Here is a 21,477-nt window from a genome sequence, read left to right as displayed (position 1 = left end):
TGTAAACAGGGGGTATAGTGAGTTGCTAGGCACATAATACATAAAATATGGAATTGGTGTATTGCAGTGAAAAGTCACCCAAGGTCAAACATAATATTCTTAACAACTCAGCCATCACAGAATCCATAAGTTAATATACAAATTGTCCTCACATTTGGTTCATCTGCGTTCCTAACAGCAAAGGCTTCAGGGAAACATTTATAAATGGAAATGGTCATCCTAAGAAATTCTGTAAAATAACAGTGTCTACCAACATTTAAGATGTTCCTCGTTGTTTAATCAATCATGAAGTTGAACAAGAACTGAGAATCCTTACTAAAGTTCTCAATTTCCATTTTTATAAAAGGTTTCTGGGTTTAACAGACAAAACAAGCCTGAGCAGACAATGAATCCCCTTTTTTCTTCACTCATCATATAACACATAGATGAAAGCAAGACGCTGCACTTCTGGGTCAGGGGGATGAGGACATGCAGACACAGGTCTACTGTAGTGGGCCAACACTTGTCCCAAAGCTCAGACACCCAGCATCGGCATGTTGCTTAGGCTCCTAGTCTCCTGAGGGTAACTAGTCACTGAGTCTCTAGGATCCACATGGTGGGACTGCCTCACCTATCTCTGGACCCAGTTGACCTGAAATGACTAGCAGACCTCGACTATCTCAGCTTTTGGTGTGGTTAATCTTCAACCTCAGCTGAACTCAATCACATTACCTTGTTCTTGCTCCCAGATGACTAAATGATACCAGAGAGGAGCCCCTGACCCTAACAGAACTTAGGAATCCTTGGCATCCAACAGCAACATCCATTCTCTGTTGACCTCTACTCTCACCACCCAGACACACACACTGACTCTTCTGAGATGACACTTTCCCCAAATGCTCAGAGAGGACATTAGACAGGGCACTTCCCAATTCCTCCCACACCAGAGGGCCCTCAGGTCTCTATGTGGAAGTCCTTCTCTCTTGGACCTGAGAAAAGTCCAGACTACAACCCTGAGCCCACAACGCCCAGCTGAAAATGGGTTCCGGATCCCAATGGTGCTATCTCAGACTGCTTGAGGCCACCCTCCCTCCTCTTGCTCTATTTCCCAGCAGGCTGGCTTCTGCTTTCTCCCCCATCCCTGGGAAATATCACTCATTCCCATGAGTCCATTCCAAAGCCTCTATGTCTTCCACATCATTCTCATCTTGCGTTCGAGTTCTGTATTCTGCTTTCTAACTCTTGCTCCAACTTTTCCAAACCCATGCCCCATGAGCAATTCTATTTAAGCAGCATTTGATTTTTCCTTCCTTCAGAACCCTCTATATCTGGTCCTTCAGTTGGTAACATCTCCATCAATATACAGCTCCCTGCCTGGAAGCTGACTGACAGCTTTCTACTGCCCTTCTGGATAAACCACTACATTTGCATTAAAACCACACTTCCCAAAAGATGCCCTAAGGCCTCCACCATTGAATATGGCCACAAAGAACTAATAAAGAGGCATTCTTCTGAGGCAGGAGACTTCTCAGACAGGCAGCTTTAGTTCAAGGACTCCCTCTTGGCCTGGTTGAATCATTCTTAGATTTGTGTTTCAGTCTAAAAAGTCTTTCTATCCAACCTTCCTTCCATCTCTCTCCTCTTCTACCAGAGTCAGATTTGTGTTAAGTCTGAAGGTTCCTCTGCTGTGCCCTGCTCCCACCTCAGAAAAACTTCGGTGTGTTTAATATCTGACTTGGTGTCTGCTTCCTTGCGTAAGTGACTTATGCATTCAACATAACAAACCACAACTCTGCAGTGATTTCCCCAGTTAGTGTCCTGTTCTCTGATCTGCAAAAAACAGGAGGAATCCTATTACTGTATTCTGTGACAACTTAAAGGCAAGCATCACATGTTCTCTCTCATGTGTGGATCCTAACTACAGATGATTGGAATTCTGTGTGAGCAGGAAGAAAACTCAGTAGAAAAGGCCAGTAAGCTACAAAAGAGATATAAAGGGAAGAGAAAGGAAGGGAGGGGGTACTAAATAGGATGGTATTTTATATATATGTAAGTAGAAGAATAGATTAATGGGGGGTGAAAAGGCCCAAGTGAGGTCAGGGGAAGAGAATGAGTAAAATAAAGATGGAGGGGGGCTAATCAAAATCTAAGAGGATAAAATAACTCATATGGAAACCTACTTTTTTGGACAATGGAACACTCAGGAGCCATAGATTGTTGCTAGAAAATTTTCAGTGCCAGGAATGGGAATACCTTCCAGTGAGTTGTTGGCCATGGAGGTCCCTGATGCCCCCAAAACATTATAGGACATTGCTGAGACCCTTGGCTTCCCACCAGGAAGAGATTGCTAGACCCTACTGCTGAAGACTCCACATACTTGGGCTGCGAGGCCACTGAGAAATCCTGCTGGAACTGAGCTGATAAACTCCTCCATGTAGACCAGCTAAAAGAAAGCTGGAAGAAGCCATTCTGCATGCAGTTCAATGGGACAGAGAGAAATCACCAGTGAAGATACTCAACAGTGGACACTGCAAGCCTTATATTTGGCCAGCCAGGCCAAATGAGCCAATGGGTACAATAGTGGCACATCTGTCATGGTGGAAACCAAGTGCCCTCCAATTGGACTGGAGGCCAGCTCCATGGGAGGGAATACATCCCTGATACTGAAAACTTAAAACAGGGGTAGTCATGAGCCCTAGGGATGTAACATCTGCTGCTGCCTGGCTAAATGTATATACTATGCTTATCAAACTTCCCAGTAAGCACTTGTCTTAATATTCATACCCTTATTTTAATGCTACTCTCACTTTTGGTAGAGAATCTTCTCTTTTCAGATGGAAGTGATGTTGGAATGACTCAGAAGGCATCATGGTGCTGGAAAGAAGTGACAGGAATGCTCAGTACTGCAATATCTCTATCACACCTTCCAAGGCTCAGGGTTCATTGCAGAAGAGGTGGTGGATAGAATGTAAGAGCCAAAGGAAGGGTAGGACTCCCTACAACGTGTTCCTCCAGACACAAAATGGCCTGGATATCCATGACCTCACAGTGCCTGACACTACCTACACAAGACCATCAGAATAGGAGGAAAAGATCATGACATCAAAACAAAAGAGAGACTGATTGAGAGGGAGAGGCAATATAATGGAGAATGGAGTTTCAAAGGGGAAAGCGAGGGGAGGGAGGGCATTTCCATGCGACATTTTTTATAATCATTGAAGTTGTTAATAAAAAAAATTGAAAAAAAATTTATTTATTATGAGAGAGAGAGAGCAAGAGTGAGTGAAAGAGAGAACTGCATACCAGGGCCTTCAGCCAGTGCAACTGAACTCCAGACATATGCACCATCTTGTGCAGATGTGCGACCGGGTACACTTGTGTCACCTTGTATGTCTGGCTTACATGGGATCTGGAGAGTCAAACATGCGTCCTTATGCTTCACAGGCAAGCACCTTAATCTCTAAGCCATCTCTCCAGCCTTATGACAACTTTTTAAGTCTCTCCATTACTTCGTGAGCAAAAATCTTTATTTGGGCTGGGGAGATGACTTAGGAGTTAAAGGCCCTTGCTTGGAAATCATGCTGGCCCAGGTTTGATCCTCTAGAACCCACATAAAGCCAGATACACAACGTGGTGCATGCTTACAGAGTTCATTTGCAAGAGGCCCTGGTATACCCATTCTCTCTTGAAAATATATATTTTTTAAATCTTTTATGCCTCTCGGCCTTCTTATTTGTCGTCCCAATCCTTGTTTTCCACACCTCTCCGTAACTTAGCATTCTACTCATGTGATCTATCCACCATGCCTCAACTGGTCATGTGTTTCCACACTTCCACTTCTGTTGATACCATAACCTCAGCCAAGTACCCATATCCATCCTAGTTGCAGAATCATGAAATTATTCGATATTTGTTGTATACTGATTTCCTCAGGAATGAAACCTTTCCTGGATGTAGACTCACTGAAACTAATCATGAAGTAAAGGAAAACTTGCAGGGGTCAGGAAGCAAACAACTCCTAGGCAGGCCTCAGGAGGCTCCTGAAACACACAAGTTTCTCAAAGCCCTTTCCCAAGGTTTTGTGTTGCTAGGGAAGACAGCCTCTAGGGTGTCACTTTTGTGAGTTGTTACCTATGCCAAGAAAGGCTTTTTTGTTGTTTTGAGTTAGGGTATCACTCAAGCCCAGGCTGACCTGAACTCTGTAGGCCCAGGCTGGCCTTGAACTGACAGCAATTCTCCTATCTCTGCCTCTTGAGTTCTAGGATTACAGGCGTGAGCTTTTTGACAATGCAGATGCCTTTGAGGCAAAGGGTAAAAAGTAATACAGAATCTCTAACTATAAATTACACCTGATGTCCTATCTCCCTGATAAATATAGCATGACTTTCCTGGAGAGATTTGTCTATTCACCCCACACAGGGCACCAAGGACAGGTGAAAGAAATATGTCACCTAAGTTTAGTTTAGTGGGCCAGTAAGTTTTTAGGGTTACTTTCATATCTATCAAGATTCACTTCCACATTTATCTGAATACCCATAATGACTGGCAGCATTTCTGTAAGGTTGCAGCAGAGCTGGCAATGTTGGCCATGCAACAGTACCCAAGCACCTCCCCCGGACCCCTCACATGCTGCCATTTCTTTTTGTTCGGTGAAGAGGGATACTGCCTTTCTTTGAGGTTTTTTTCCTTCTTGTTACATGAACAGTCAATTCAAAAATATCATTTGTTTCTAACAAAAGATATTCTTCAACTGCTAACTGTTTTAGAAATCTAGGTTCTATTAAACTATGTCTAAGCACTTATCTATAGATCTTACAGTGCCTACAACTAAAATGTTCTGACCTAATTTTTATTAAGAAGGCAAGATAGAGCTGGGTGTGGTGGCACACACATTTAATCCCAGCACTTGGGAGGCTGAGGTAGGAGAATTGCTATGAGTTTGATGCCAGCCTGGTCAGACTGGGATACCAACAAGCTAACAAAAGAAAAGAGAAAAACAGGCAAAACAAGAGCTAGGGTTGAGGCTCAGTGATAGAGCACTTACATGGGAGGCTCTGGATTCAGTTCCCAGTACTCCCTCTGTCCCCACCAAAAAGCAGCTGATGGAGGTGATGGGTTATCTTTTAGGATATTGCCTATGTATTTATTCAATGACTCACAATAATAGCTTGTCAATAAACATTGCTCAGGTATTATTCCTAACAGCAAGTGTCTGAATGATAAAGCGTAAGAAGACAGACTTTGTGTGGGATTGAATATCCAAATGCACCCCACTCTCTGCAAATGATCCTGGGAATGCTAGAGGATATAGAAAGTAAAAGGTCAACTGACACAGAGACTCCGAGCTGCACTCAATGAGCTTGCCATCCATGATGAGGTGGGACTTTGTGACAATGCCCCTGCCTTTGAGTCACCCATACTCCTGTAATAAACCCCTCGCTCATACTCTGTAAGTAATCCCAATAAACTAATCGGTACATACACACACACACACACACACACACACGAACTCCCCCACAATGTGTCCAATAAACAATCCAGGAAACCAAATTCCTCTAAATTACATTGACCAAAGGCAGATTGCTATCCCTAGTGATCATGCACAAAATTAACACCTGGTAGGTTCCCAAATTTTTGTTCCACTCCCAACCGCGGACCAACCACAGCCACGCACGCACGCCTCACCACTCCCATGGGACACTGGACTTCTACTCTGCCCTTCTCCAGCGCCCTGAGCCCGCAGCCTCCAATCCAAGCACTCCTGAAGCCTTCCTCCCAGCCCCACAGCTCTCCTCACTTTGCCAAAACCCATTTGATTACAGCCATAGCAAGTTCAGAATAAATAATTTTTGGCATTTGGTTAGTCTTCATTTATGTCCACAGTTGGCAGATTTAAAAAACCACTTAAATCATCCTACTTATATATATAATAATTTTGTAAATGGGAAGGACAAAGAAAGAGAGCTTGCATGGAAGGGGGGCCCTACTAAGACTTGATGGGGAACAACTGCCAATCCTGTGTCCTAGAGGTCAGTGCAGGGAGTGCCTAAGCTAGCTGGGGTGGTAAGGCATCACCTGCAGCTGCAAGACACAAAGCCCTCTCTCTGATCACTGCCCTCCATTGAGCATTTATTTAAAACCTTGCTCTAATGACTTGCTTTAGAACATTCAGTTCTCACAAGCCCATCAGGAGTCTCATTCTGACAGCTCAGCTTCTCAACTCTAGCTGAATAATGAACATTAGAGGGTTTAGTTTCCCCTCTCTTCTAGAGCATGCCCAGGATAAGCAATGTGCAGCTCTGTGTAAACTTTAATCCTTGCAGCTTTTGAGGTTACTTCAAGCTAGTTCAGTCTGGCTAGTTTTGAGATTACTTCACTGAAAAGACTACATAGCTAAGCATAGCGCAGCTAAGGTGATTGGCTTCATTCCTAAAGTCCTTATTTTTTGTTTACTTGAGAGATAGAGAGATAAAGACAGAGAGACAAAGAGGGAGGGGGATGGAAGGAGAAAGAAAATGGGTTTGCCAGACACATGTGCCACTTTGTGCATCTGGCTTTACATGGGTGTCTGGGAATTAAACCCAGGTGGTCAGGCTTTGTTAAGCAAGCACCTTTAACCACGGAGCCATCTCTCCAGCCATACTAAAGTCCTTTTTAATTAATTATGATATTAAGACACAGTCCTTCAGAAAATACAAAATAACTAAAAGATAGCCAAAATCACCCATAATGGTACCATTCAGAGAAACCAATGTTCCATTAAAATATATTTCTTGGGCTGGGAAAACATCTCAGCAGGTAAGAGCACTTGCTGCACAAGCATGAGAGCCTGAGTTTGATCCTCAGCATGCTGGGCATGTCCATGCACGCCTGTGACCCCAGTTCAGGGAATCATTGGAGCTCAGCGGTCAGCCACTGTGCCTGAGAACAGCAGCTCCAGGTTCAGCGAGGGACGGTCTCGAGGAAATACACTGTAAAAGAAACCGAGGAGCACACCTGATGTTCTCCTCTGACCTACCCATTTGTGTGCACGGGGCATGTGCATCTGCATACACATGTGCATATACTACACATACACAACACACATACTACATATTTGTTTTCTGTGGAGGGCTTGTGGGGATATTCACCTAATAGGATTAAACTGATAGGATTTTATACTGAATGCCCTTGCTTGTTTTTTTGAATAATGGCTTACTGAGAGGCCAACTGACAAGCTGCTGTTTTTTGAAGACACTTTCTGAAGTGTCAGAGAGGAGGACGCTCTTTCCTGACTGATGGAACTGGAACCACCTGAGCTTGCTGGTCCCTCTGCCTACAGAACATCCCCTAGGCTTGTCAGTGAAAGGGGACTCCTCACCCTTGCCAGTACTCAGGCTCAGTACTGCACTGCCCGCACCCTGGTGGAGGCCTGCGTGTGCCCATACTTGTGTCCTCAGCACAGTGTCTCACGGTGCCCACTAGGGCAGTGGGCATATGCCAGTGATTCCAGTGACTTGCTTTGTGCACTCTGTAGAATGGGAACTTCAGAAGAGTCAGGGCAAGAGATCTCTACTTTGCCTGGGACTTGGAGTTTGGGCAGGTGAGCTAGACAGTGTGGATCTGTATCCTGCCCCCCCCCAAAGATCACTGGCTGTGACCTTGGCAAATCTCATGTCCCATACATGTCATGGCTTCTTCCTGTTTAGAAGAGGATGACAACACAGCAACTGCGCAAGTTTGTAGTCCTAGCTACCTGGGAAGCTGAGACGGTAGAATTAGTTGAGTCAATGACTTTGAGACAAGGGGAAGAGGAGAGAGAAAAAAAGAGAGAGGAAAAGAGAATAAATTTACCGTGTAGAGTTTTAATAAGGATTAAATTTAAACATAAAGAGCACCTTTCAAAAGTGTACATGGTGATTTGGACTTCAGTGTGAGCAGGAAGAAAACTCAGTAGCAAAGGCCAGCAAGCTAGAAAAGAGATATACAGGGAAGAGAAAGGAAGGGATGGGGGTACTTAATAGGATGGTATTGTATATATGTAAGTAGAAGAAGAGATTAATGGGGGTGAAATGGTTCAAGTGAGGACAGGGGAAAAGACTGAGTAAAGGAAAGGTGGAGGGAGGGCTAATTAAAATCTAAGAGGATATAAACAAATCATATGGAAACCTACGTTTTTGGACAATGGAACACTCAGGAGCCATAGATTGTTGCTAGAAAATTTTCAGTGCCAGGGATGGGATACCTTCCAGGGAGTTATTGGCCACGGAGGTCCTGAATGTCCCCAAAACATTATAGGCCACTGCTGAGGTTCTTGGTTTCCCACCAGAATAGATGGCAAGATCCTATTGCTGAAGACTCCACATACTTGGGCTGCAAGGCCACTGAGAAATCCTGCTGGAACTGAGCTGATAAACTCCTCCATGTAGACCAGCTGAAAGAAAGCTGGAAGAAGCCATTCTGCATGCAGTTCAATGGGACAGAGAGAAATCACCAGTGAAGATACTCAACAGTTGACACTCCAAGCCTTATATTTGGCCAGCCAGGCCAAATGAGCCAACAGGTGCAATAGTGGCACGTCTGTCATGGTGGAAACCAAGTGCCCTCTAATTGGACTGGAGGATAGCTCCATGGGAGGGGATACATCCCTGATACTGAAAACTTAAAACAGGGGTAGTCATGAGCCCTAGGGGTGTAATGTCTGCTGCTGCCTGGCTAAATGTATAACTATGCTTATTAAACTGTCCAGTAAGCACTTCTCTTAATGTTCATACTCTTATGGGACTCTCATTTTTGGTAGAGAATCTTCTCTTTTCAGATGGCAGTGACCTTGGGATGACTCAGAAGGCATCATGGTGCTGGAAAGAAGTGTTAGCAGTACTCAGTACTGCAATATCTCTATCACACCTTCCAAGGCTCAGGGTCTAATGCGGAAGAGGTGGCAAAAGAATGTAAGAGCCAAAGGAAGGGTGGGACTCTTTACAACGTGCTCCCCCCAGACAGAAAATGGCCTGGATATCCATGACCTCACACTACCTACACAAGACCATCATAATAAGAGGAAAAGATCATTACATGAAAATAAAAGAGAGACTAATTGAGGTGGGGGATATGATGAAGAATGGAGTTTCAAAGGGGAAAATGGGGGGAGGGCATTACCTGGGATATTTTTTATAATCACGGAAGCTGTTAATAAAAAAAATTGAGGCCGGGCATGGTGGTGCACGCCTTTAATCCCAGCACTCGGGAGGCAGAGGTAGGAGGATCGCTGTGAGTTTGAAGCCACCCTGAGACTCCATAGTGAATTCCAGGTCAGCCTGAGCCAGAGTGAGACCCTACCTCGAAAAACAAAAAAACAACAACAACAAAAAAAAAAATTGAAAAGAAAAAAGCTTGCATGGTAAGCATGGCATACATGTTTAACAAAATGAACCTTTCATAATTTTTTTAGATTTATTTATTTAATTTTTATTAGCATTTTCCATGATTATAAAAAAATATCCCATGGTAATTCCCTCCTCCCCGCCCCCACTTTCCCATTTGAAATTCCATTCTCCATCATATTACCTCCCCATCACAATCATTGTACTTACATATATACAATATCAATCTATTAAGTACCCTCCTCCCTTCCTTTCTCTTCCCTTTATGTCTCCTTTTTACCTTACTGGCCTCTGCTACTTCATAATTTTTTTTAGAAAAGGAAAGAACCAATCCAAGAGCTTTGGAGATAGCTCAGTGGATAATGAGCTTGCCAAGCAAACATGAAGACCCAAGGCCAGATCTCCATCATCCATGTAAGAGGCAGGGCATGGTAGCATGCACCTTTACTCCCAGGGCTGAGGAGGCAGAGACAATAGGCTCCCTAGCTAGCCTAGTCAAACTGGTAAAACTCTAGTTTGGTTTAGTGAAAGTCTGCCTTAAAAAAATAAGAGCCGGGTGTGGTGGTGCATGCCTTTAATCCCAGCACTCTGGAGGCAGAGGTAGGAGGATTGCTGTTGAGTTCGAGGCCACCCTGAGACTCCATAGTGAATCCCAGGTCAACCTGGGCTACAGTGAGACCCTACCTCAAAAAAACGAAAAAAAAAAAAAATAAAATAGAGACTAAGGAAGACACCAACCATCAATCTCTTTCCCCCACATATACTCATGGATCCACAGACATAAGCATGCCTATACACATGCAGACCACACAAACACACACACACAAAAGGAAACTAGCTCGAATATCTCCACACAATTCTGAAAATCCTAGTAGTTATCAAGTAATCAAGTATTCAAGACTGCCACATGTTCCTTACAGTACCATAGCAAACAAATCCTTGGTGCAGAATTCCCAACCACACTAAAACACAAGCTGTCACATGTTTGGGTAAGATGGCTCCCCTACTAAATGGAAAAGCTCCTGCCTGCGGATGCATGGAGCAATCTGCTCTCCTTGCAGAAAGATCACTCATTACCCATGACCAGTGCACACAGCACAGTCAAACACTGATGTCTTGCAAACACATCATCTCCAACCTTAAATCACCCCCGCACCCCCCCCCCGCCCCAGCTTACTATTCCAAGAAGCAAGCTTGTCCATTTCAGGACAAGGTGGAATGGGGTGAGAACGATGACTCCTGACTATGCAATTATTTTCTGTGAATCACTTCAGACTAACCAGACAGAATGAACCCAAAAAATCTCACAGAAGCTGCTAAATTTGAAGCTTATAGTCTAGCTGCAAATGACAGCAGGAATCTACTTCAAAGAATGGGGGAGAGGGGAGGCGTCTCCTGATGGCCAATTTACTCATCTGAACTGAAAAGGATAGACCATCAGGTGGGTGTGGTGGCACATACCTGACATCTCAGCACTTGGGAGGCAGAGGCAGAAAGGTCAGAATTTCAAGGCCATCTGCAGCTCCATAGCCTTGGCTATGAGAGACCCTGTCTCAAAAAAAAAAGGAAGGGAGGGAGGGAAGGAGGGAGGAAGAACTTTGATGTATTTCCCAGGCAACAGTGCTTTTAAAAGAACATCTTACTTTAGAGTGTATTGTAGAAAGCGCTAACCTAAACATTCTAACTTTGAGAGTCTCAGAAAGGTATTCACTTTTCCAAATATTCACCAAAAACTTACTTTAAAAATATTCAAAGGAGGGCTGAGGAGATAACTCAGTTGGCAAAGTGCTTGCTGTGCAAGTTTGAGGACCTAAATTTGATCCCTAGAACCCATGTAAAAAATACTGGGCTTGGGCTGGAGGGATGGCTTTAGTGGTTAAGGCATTTGTCTGCAAAGCCAAAGGACCAGGGTTCAATTCCCCAGGACCCACGTTAGCCAGATGCACAAGAGGGCGCATGCATCCAGAGTTCGTTTGTAGTGGCTGGAGACCCTGGCACACCCATTCTCTGTCTCTCTCCCTCTCCCTCTTTCTGTTAGGTAAATAAATAAATAACATATTTTTAAAAAAATACTAGGCTTGGTGAGAGTTGCCTGTAATCCCAGCATTGCAGAAATGGGGCCCCCTGGCCAGCTGTGTGTTAAGGCCAATGAGAGACCCTATCTCAAAAAAGGTGGCCAACCCCTGAAGTATAGAACCTGATGCTGAACACACAGGAACATGCACATAGATACACACACACATACGTGCACTTTAAAAGTTAAAATAATAAAGTTGTAGAACTGCTTAATATTGTAATACGCACCTATAATCCCAGTACTCAATAGAAAAAGGCAGTGGGGGTTGCAAGTTTTAGGCCAGCTTGGTTTATGCTGCATGCAAGACCCTGTCTCACAAAAGAACTTTTATTTCTCACGTTCACTGAATCAGAATTCTAATTTCCTAAAACTGAGCTATATGTGGCTTCTCTCTGTCTCTAGGTCTCAATCAATTCAGTGTACTCAGCATAGCTTGAGGCACTACATGAGCCAACTCCACAGGCTCCACACCTCAGGTCATCCTTTAAACAAAATACACTTTGCAACTATACTTACTGTAGAAACCACAACCAACCACAGCAAACAAAGAAAAACACAGAAACAGCTACTCTTGCTTCACTTTTCTCTAGACGTTTTAAAGAGACAAATACCTTTCTCCCAGGTATGAATAACCAGGTGAAGGGGGTTGGGCTGTCCCGGGTGTGTGTGTGTGTGTGTGTGTGTGTGTGTGTGTGTGTGTGTATGTTCTTTGTATTTTCTTCTTAAAGAGCCCTTCAGTTCTGCCTGTGCCTTTGACTTGTAGATTCTTCCTCCACCCCATGGAAGTCAATTACCCACATAAAAATACTCTAAAAGCCATCTTTAGACTATTTAAAACAGTTCTACTAAGAAAGACAATGAATAATTGATCTTTCTTAACCAAGAGCAAATCACATGTGTTTCTCTAGAAAAAAAATTAATTTGGAAATGAAAAGTACTGCTACCTTCCAGTAGGTATGTTAACAAAGAGAGAAGGCTGAAGTGATGGCTTAGCGGTTAAGACGTTTGCCTGCAAAGCCAAAGGACCAGGTTTGATTCCCCAGGACCCACGTAAGACAGATGCACAAGGGGGCGCATGTGTCTGGAATTTGTTTACAGTGACTGGAGGCCCTGTAGCGCCCGTTCTCTCTCTCTGTCAAATAAAAAAATAATTAAAAAAAATATTTTTTTTGAAGAGAGAGAGAGAGGTGAGACAGAGTAACTTAAAGCTATTGTGGTAGGAATAACTTCCGGCTATAGAGGCCAAGAGTCTTGATCTCATCCCGTCTGGTCTCTTTTTCTAGCTGCATTGCCTTAGGCAAGTCCTTTCCCTTTCTAAGTCTATGTGGATCTGTAGAGGCAAAGACATCTCTGGGCCCAAAGGATGGAAAAACCCTGTGGGGCGAGGGTATTTATTTATTTATTGTAAAGCATGCAACTGTAGAATAAAGAGGCTACATCGACGTTCTCGGAGAAGAAAATACTCTACCCTCTTCCCGCACATATGGATTGTTGCTGTTTCATTTTCATCAACACATTTTCAGTTTTGAGAAACCCCAGCCCAAACTTTGGGCTATCATAGATGACAGAAGGGAAGCAGGCCAGAGCAAGGCCAATGCAAGCGAGTCCTCCCGGACACTTACAGACAGGGTCTTCCATCTTCAAGGGTCTTTTCAAGCGAATGCTGTTAGGGACGGTCTTGTCGATCAGCTCATCGATGCTCTAGAATCAAAACGCAAGCTGGTGAACATTATAAAGGAGGAGGAAAACGCCTCCGAGTTAGTTTAAAGAGGCACTTCTGTGTGCTGCATCTACAAAGGCTTGTGGGGATCTCATCCAAATCGTATAATCAGGGTTTTGTTTGTTTGTTTGTTTTTGAAAGGAGAACTAAGCAAACCTGAAATCCTTTGGAGAAGGGAAAATGATGAAGCGAAGCGGTTAGTCACTTTGGATTGGATTTTAGTCTGCAACTGGAGCTAACCGGATAAACGCACTCTGCTAATCAGAGGGTCTTTTCTCCTCTTCCTGCAAAGTTTAGGGGTTGTCTTCAAGACTGCTGGAGTTGTGGGCGATTTTCAAAGGTCCAGCTTGGAGGCGCGAAAAGCGCGTAGAGAAGAGTAAGGTGGAGAGAGGAGGCGCGCAGACACAGCGCGAGCGAGCTCTCACGCGGGCCCGGGACCCACTCGCGGGGCGGGACGGGGCCGTGAGGTCGGGGCTGGAGCCCGGAGGCCTCGCGGGCAGCACCCGGGGCAGGACGGAGCGTGAGCCCCGGGAGGGCCGGGTGGATGGGTGGCCCGATGAGGGGAGCCTTACCGCCAGCCCCAGAGCCTGCAGCATCTCCCTCTGGTCTTTGTCCCCGGGGCCGATGTGTCTCCGAGCGAAGTCGTCGTGTCGGGGCAGGAGGCGCTCGAGGAGGCGCGAGGCCGCGGCCGCACCGCGCTCCTCATCACCACCACCGCCGCCGCCGCCGCCGCTGCTGTCCCGGCCCCGCAGCGCCCAACTCCAGCCCGCGCCCCGCGCCGGGCGGCGGCCGCCCCCGACTCCACGGCCCAGGCGCAGACCCCACACCCCGGCGCACAGCTGCATGGACGCGGCGGCCGTCACCTCCCCTGCCCGCGAGGGTCAGCGGCGCTCTCGGCCCCTCCTCTGGCCTCGGTTCTCCCCCCCACCCTGCGCGGCCGGACCGGATCCCTTCCCCGCTGACCGCCGGCGGGATGGGAGGATGGACGCTGGGAGGTGATGAATGAATGCGGCGGAGCCGGAGCGACTCCAGCAAAGTTGGTGCTCCAGCCCCAGGCACCTGCTCCGCACACTTTAAAGCGTCTCCCAGAAGGCGGGCGGTGGGATGGGGCCAGGAAGCCCTCGGCCAATGGCAGTGGACGGCGGGGGGGCGGCGGGGACAGGACGGCCCCGCCCTCCCCCGGCGCGTGGGTGGAGTCTCGCGCCTCCCGGCCCGGATCGTGCCGTCCCTAAGTCACGCTTCTGCCACCGCCGGCTCACACGCGGCCCTGGATGCTGGGGGTGCCTCCTGGCAGGGTGCGCCGCCCGCACTGGAGCGGGATCAGGAAGAACAGCCCTGACACCCAGGGTGAAGCTCCTAGGCCAATCGCTGAGATGCAAGATGATTCTCACAGGGAGGTTGGTCAGCCTCCATCCAGTAAATTCAGGGTGTCTTTCCCTGCCATACGTTATGGAAACCATTATGGGCAAAGTGGAAAGGGAATTCTCTCTCTTTCCTTCTTTCTCTCTTCTTTCTCCCTTTTCCTTTCCTTGCCCTCCCTCCCTTCCTCCCTTCCTTCTTTCCTTTTTTTTTCTTTTGAGGCAGGGTCTTACTGACTTGAAACTTACTCTGTATCCCACGCTGGCCTGGAATTTACCGTAATCCCCCTACCTCAACCTCCTGAATGCTAAGATTAAAGGTGTGCTTCACCTTGCCCTGCTCAAATGGAGTTTGAGAGTTCTGGCATTGTGAGCAAATCATTCAATCTCTGAGCTTCGGTTTTCTCATCTCATTGAGCTCAGTGGTGCTGTTTAGCAGTGGCACTAGCAGAGTTGCTGACTCGCTTTGTGATATGTACTTAAAAAAATCCTCAAGCCTAGGACATACTAAGCAAGACCTCTACCACTGAGCACACACCCCAGCTCCTCTCTTTAGATAAATGGATTTCTCTCTCTCTCTCCCTCTCTCTCTTTGTCTCACTCTTTTTCCTTCCCTCCCTCACCCAGTACCTGGAATTCAATCCTCCTTTACTTGAAATAATTGAATATACTGATAACATATTGAGCATGTTTTGTTTGTTTTCCTGAACAAACCCAAACAGAGATTGTAACAAGCCAAAAGTGTCTTCAGGGCCAGGCGTGGTGGTGCACACCTTTAATCCCAGAACTCAGGAGGCAGAGGTAGGAGGATCACCGTGAATTCAAGGCCACCCTGAGACTCCATAGTGAATTCCAGGTCAGCCTTGGCTAGTGAGACCCTACCTCGGGGGGGAAAAAAAGTGTCTTCATAAAGTGGAACTCCAAAGACAGAAGTCTGGAATTAGCTATTCTTTGTACTTAAAGTCAATGATGACCTTATCGTTAGAGGAAAATGAGAAAATGCCATTGATGGTCTGTGGTAGTTTGAATGATGACCCCCAATATAATGAAGAGCTTATTTAAGTTGGTATTTTAGATCTGCAGCCACCTGGCTGGAGGAGGTGTCACTGGGAAGGTATTAGAGTCCAGCCCGAAGGTGTGGTTGTGGATTTGGAATTCCAGTCTAAAGATGTACAAAGTGCCCAAGTTCTGCCTGATGTTCCATAAGTATGTTTGCCTGTGCTGGTGTTGTGGCTTTTAGGTGGTGTCTTGTGGCTTTTTTCTCTCTGCTTAGACCTGTGAAAACAGGCCAGCTTCTTCTGCCACTATGGAACTTCCCCTGGATCTATAAGCATCAATAAATCCTTTCCTCCATAACTGTGCCTGGTCTGAAGTTCATCTCAGCTGTCTGCTACATGGTCTTAGGCAAGAAGTGGGGAACAGTTACTTAACTGCCAGTGGTGGTTAAAGTGTCCATTGCAAGCAGGTCTTTGCTAGACCAAGTATTATCTAAGTGAGGCCCTTCCAGTGGGAAAGATACCTAAAAGGTCAGGCAAGAGGGCTAAGTGCTTCTGAATACTCTGAAGAATTTATGAGCTGGAAGGACAAGCAGGACAACTAGAAGATTTCAGTGATGTAAATCTTTTACTTTCTGTGGCTATAGGAGGTCTGCATTTAACAATAGGTTTGTTTGTCATGTGTAACACAATCTTCAACACTTTCAGTCTATCCTTCAGGAGTAACCAAAAGACAGTCTTTTCACCAAAGTGTTAAGTCCATTGGTGCAAGGAGCATCAGCATTTTTGAAAAGCTTTGTCCTCAGCATGTTTGAAAAGTTGCTGTCCTCCAGGTGTGAGATGATGGTATAAGATGGCATTGAGTGCTGAGAATAATAAGTGACAGGTTGGTGCTCAGCCCTAAACAGGACATCTATCTACTGCCCCCCTCCAAGGCTCAGGGAACATCAGGGAAGAGGGGATGAGAAAAAACATAAGAGGAAGACAGGAACAAGTGCTGTCTTCTGATCATGGCATGGTTGTATTTGTAACACTCATCAACTCCCAGTAGCTGTGGTTTCCTGTATAAGACTGAGCCCATCCACATTCCATCATGAGTGGGGAAAGGGTCCACAAGACTCCACTCCTCCCAGAGTAGCTATTGGCAATGAATGGTTTTGGAAGTGGTGGTATTATAGTCTTCACTGGTGTAGCCACTGTAGTAAACAACCCCTAACCCAGTCTCATGCAAACAATGCTAATTTACCTCAGTGGGTCACAAAAAAAGAAGAAAGAAAGAAAAAAGAAGAAAGGGAGAAAAAGAAAGTAGAAAAGGAACTACATGGGATGAAGAAGCTCAGTAGGATGAGACAGAAGAGGGTAACAGTGGTGGATGTAATCAGAATACTTTGTATGTGTGTATGAAATTATCCCCTCCCCACCAAGAGCACTGACTAAACAGGCTCCAGTAGTAATAATGGAATACCAGAGTAGTAGAAGCCAATAAGGTCAACAGAAAAAGGCAGGCAACATGGCCTGGTAGGCTGTGAGCCAGATGATCTACAGGAATACACAGCCTACTAGACGCTACCTGATCTGATGAGCCAAAGTTTGTTATGTCACCAAAATGGAGAGACCTGGCCTCTCAGTCAATTCCCTGATTTGAACCAGTTTATGGACCCAGAGCCTCGTATACAAAGGGGAACTTACTTGACAAAGGATACTGCTACAGATGTATGCTGAACATATTGTCACCAATCTCCCTCCAGGATACGTGTGGCAATTTACCCAGGAAAGGAAAATATTCAGACTGTAGACAGATAACTGTAACCTGGTTCTAAGATAAACCCTGCAAATCTGAGAGAGACCCCCTGAGCCACCATTGACAGTGAGATGTTAGGAAAATCAGCTTATCAGGGAAGATTAGAGACTTCAGTTTCAGTATGTCATCACTCCTCTACTTTCAATAAGAAAAAAACGGAACAAGCTAAACATGAATTACTTTTCTTGGAGACATCAGAACACTGAAATTACAGAGCAGAATACTACCTCAGATTCTGGAGCAATAAGATTAGTACAAAGAAATACAGCCAAGATCTACTTGCCCTAAGTAGATGTTGGACTTATAAACAAGTAATAATATATAAAAGGCTTTATAGATGGATGGATAGATAGATAGATAGATAGATAGATAGATAGATAGATAGATAGATAGATTGATTGCTGGTCTGATCTGAGGGAAAGAACCCCTATATGTCCCCCATACATTTGTTTGGGTTTTTTTTTTTTGGTAATTAGTTATAGAGAAATCTTTTATTATTTCACAACTGAATATTCAGTGTTTTTATTTTTTAAATTTATTTTCATTTATTTATTTGAGAGAGAGAGAGTGAGTAAGAGACAGAGAGAGAAAGATGCAGATAGAGAGAAAATGGGCATGCTATGGCCTCCAGCCCCTGCAAATGAACTCCAGATTCACACGCTACCTTGTATATCAGGCTTATGTGGGCCTGGAGGAGTTGAACCCAGGTCCTTTGGCTTTGCAGGCAAGTGCCTTAAATGCTAAGCCATCTCTCCAGCCCCCCCCCCCACCCCACACACACTTTTTTTTTTTTTGGTTCTTCAAGGTAGGATCTCACTCTAGCTCAGGCTGGAATTTATTATGTAGTTGCAGGGTGGCCTCAAACTCACGATAATCCACCTACTTCTGCCTTCTGAGAGCTGGAATAAATGTGTGCAGAACTACACCTGGCTTCCATCCTTTTTAAAAAAATAAAATTTATTACTGACAACTTCCATAACTATAGACAATAAACCATGATAATTCCCCCCCCCACTTTCCCCTTCACAACTCTATTTTCCATCATATCCTTTCTCCATCAGTCTCCTTTATATTTTGATGTCATCATCTTTTCCTCCTATGATTTATGGTGTTCTGTAGGTAGTACCAGGTACTGGGAGGTCATGGATATCTGGGACATTTTGTGTCTAGAAGAGGGCATTGAAAGGAGTCCTACCCTTCCTTTGGCTCTTACATCCTTTCTGTCACCTCTTCCACAATGGATCCTGAGTCTTGGAAGGTGTGATAGATATGATTTAGTGCTGAGCACTCCTCTGTCGTTTCTTTTCAGCACTGTGCTGCCTTCTGAGTCATCCCAGAGGTCACCACCACCTTAAAAGGGAAGCTTTTCTAATGAAAAGTGAGAGTAGTGTTAATACATGGGTATGAACATTATGAGAAGTGCTTACTAGGTAGTTTGGTGAGCATAATATATGCAGTTAGGCAGACATCAGCAGGCATTTTACCCCTAGAGCCCATGATCTTTCCCCTTCATAGGTTTTTCAATATCAGGCATGTATTTCCTCCCCTGGAGTGGGCCTCCAGTCAAATTAGAAAGTGGTTGGTTTCCCCCATAATCAAATGCTGCTACTGCACCTGTTGGCTTATTTGGCCTGACTGGCCAAATTTAAGGTTTTCAGTGTCCATTGTTCATCTCCACTGAGGACTTCTCTCTTTCCCATGAAACTGCATGCAGCATAGCTTTTTTCAGTTTTCTGTCAGCTGGTCTACACGGAGGAAGTTATCAGCTAAGCACCAGCAAGAGTTCTCAGTGACCTTGCGGCCCAAGCATGTGGAATCTTCAGCAATTTGGTCTTACCATCTATTACTGGCGGGAAACCAAGACCTTCAGCAATGGCCTATAATGTTTTGGGGATATCAACTCTTTGGAAGGTACTCCATCCCTGGCACTGAAAAATTTCTAATAACAATCCATGGCTTCTGGGTGCACCATTGTCCAAAAAAGTAGGTTTCCATATGATTTATTCATACCCACCCTTTCTTTACTCAATCTCTTCCCCTGACCTCACTTAGGCCTTTCCATCTCCAGTAATCTGTTCTTCTATTTACATATAAGCAATGCCATCCCCTTAAGTCCTCCCCTCTCCTCCCTCCCTTATAGCCCCTTTCTAGCTTACTGGCCTCTGTTGCCAAATTGTATTCCAACTCACATACAAGTCCAAAACAAGACAAAGATAGAACGAAAAATGGAAATTACATACCAAACTCCCTCACAAACATAGATTCAAAATTTCTAAATGAAAATATTGGCAAACAGAATATATGAATATATCAAAAAGATTATTCACCCCAACCAAGTAGGCTTTATCCCAGAGATTCAGAGATGGTTCACCATACACAAATCAATAAATGATTTTCCACTAAAATCAGGAACAAGACAAGGGTATCCACTGTTCCCACATTTCTTTAATATTATTGGAAGTCTTACCTATATCAATAAGGCAAAAGACACACATAAAAGGTACACAAACTTGAAAGGAAGATATCAAATTATCATTATCTATAGGTGATATGATTCTTTATATAAAAGACCCTAAAGACTGTATTAGGAAACTGTTGGAGTTGATAAACACTTTTATCAATGTAGAAGAATACAAAATAAACACACAGAAATCAGTAGCCTTCCTATATACTAACAACAAACATGCTAAGAATGAAATCAGGGAATCATTATCATTTAGAGTTACCTCAAAAAAAAAAAAAAAAAAGTACCTTGGAATAAACCTAATCAAGGAAGTGAAGGATCTCTACAATGAGAACTTTAAAATGCTCAAGCAAGAAATTGCAGAAGACATTAAGAAATGGAAAAACACTCTATGTTCTTGGATTGGAAGAACCAATATTGTGAAAATGTCAATCTTACCAAAAGCAATCTACATATTTAATGCAATCTCCATCAAAATGCCAATGGCATTCTTCACAGAAATAGAAAAAAAAAGGCAATTTAAAATGATGCTGGCTTCATAGAAAAAGTTTGGTAGAATTCCTTCCTTTTATATTTTATGGACAAGTTTGAGAAGCCTTGATGTTAGTTCTTCCATGAAGGTCTGGTAAAATTCACCAGTGAATCCATCTGGGCCTGGACTTTTTTTTACTTGGGATATTTTTTATAACTGCTTGGAGCTCCATGATTGTTATTTAAGTGGTTAATCTCATCTTGATTTAATTTTGGTAGGTCATATAAATCAAGAAAATTATCCATTTCTTTCAGATTTCCAAACTTAGTGGAGTATATGTTTTTCAAGTATGTCCTTATGACTTTCTGAATTTCTTTGGTATATGTTGTAATGGTGCCTGTTTCATCTCTAATTTTATTGATTTGTGTCTCTTTCTTTTGGTCAGATTTGCTAAGAGTTGATCAATCTTGCTTTTCCTTTCAAAGAACCAACTCTTTGTTTCATTGATTCTTTGTATTTTTTATGTTTCTATTTCATTAATTTATGCCCTAATATTATTCTTTCTTCCGTGTACTGATTTTTGGTGTTTCTTTTGCCAAGGCCTTAAGGTGCAGCATTAAGTTGTTTACTTCCAAACTTTCTAATTTTGTTTTATTTTATTTTATTTTTTTTAGTTTTTGGAGGTATGGTCTCACTTTAGCTCAGGCTGACCTGGAATTCACTATGTAGCCTCAGGGTGGCCTTGAACTCACAGTGATCCTCCTACCTCTGCCTCCCAAGTGCTAGAATTAAAGGCATGCGCCACCACAACCAGCTTTCTAATTTCTTTTTTTTTTTATTTTTTATTAGCATTTTCCATGATTATAAAAAATATCCCCTTGGGCTGGAGAGATGGCTTAGTGGTTAAGCGCTTGCCTGTGAAGCCTAAGGACCCCGGTTCGAGGCTCAGTTCCCCAGGTCCCACGTTAGCCAGATGCACAAGGGGGCGCACGCGTCTGGAGTTCGTTTGCAGTGGCTGGAAGCCCTGGCTCGCCCATTCTCTCTCTTTCCCTCTATGTGTCTTTCTCTCTATGTCTGTCGCTCTCAAATAAATAAATAAAAAATGAACCTAAAAAAAGAGTATAACCATCTTTAAAAAAAAAAAAAATCCCATGGTAATTCCTTCCCTCCCCCCACCACTTTCCACTTTGAAATTTCTAATTTCTTAATATAGGCATTTAAAGCAATAAATTTCTCTTTTAGAACTGCC

General features: G+C 44.1%; 1 protein-coding gene across 1 annotated transcript in view; it reads right to left on the bottom strand.

Moving 5' to 3' along the window:
- Gldc (glycine decarboxylase) overlaps window positions 1-13,983 on the bottom strand; it is a 112,003-nt gene extending 98,020 nt beyond the window's left edge. The window contains exons 1-2 of the mRNA XM_045144434.1: window positions 13,711-13,983; window positions 13,041-13,119 (exon numbers count right to left, since the gene is read on the bottom strand). Of these exons, the coding sequence (XP_045000369.1) occupies window positions 13,041-13,119; window positions 13,711-13,983 (352 nt within the window). The remainder of the gene's footprint in view (window positions 1-13,040; window positions 13,120-13,710) is intronic.
- Between the last annotated feature and the right edge of the window lie 7,494 nt (window positions 13,984-21,477).

The sequence above is a fragment of the Jaculus jaculus genome, chromosome 1, assembly GCF_020740685.1.
Source record: "Jaculus jaculus isolate mJacJac1 chromosome 1, mJacJac1.mat.Y.cur, whole genome shotgun sequence".
NCBI lineage: Eukaryota > Metazoa > Chordata > Mammalia > Rodentia > Dipodidae > Jaculus > Jaculus jaculus.
Note: the sequence above shows the minus strand (reverse complement) of the source record. Positions and strands in the feature narration are given on the sequence as shown.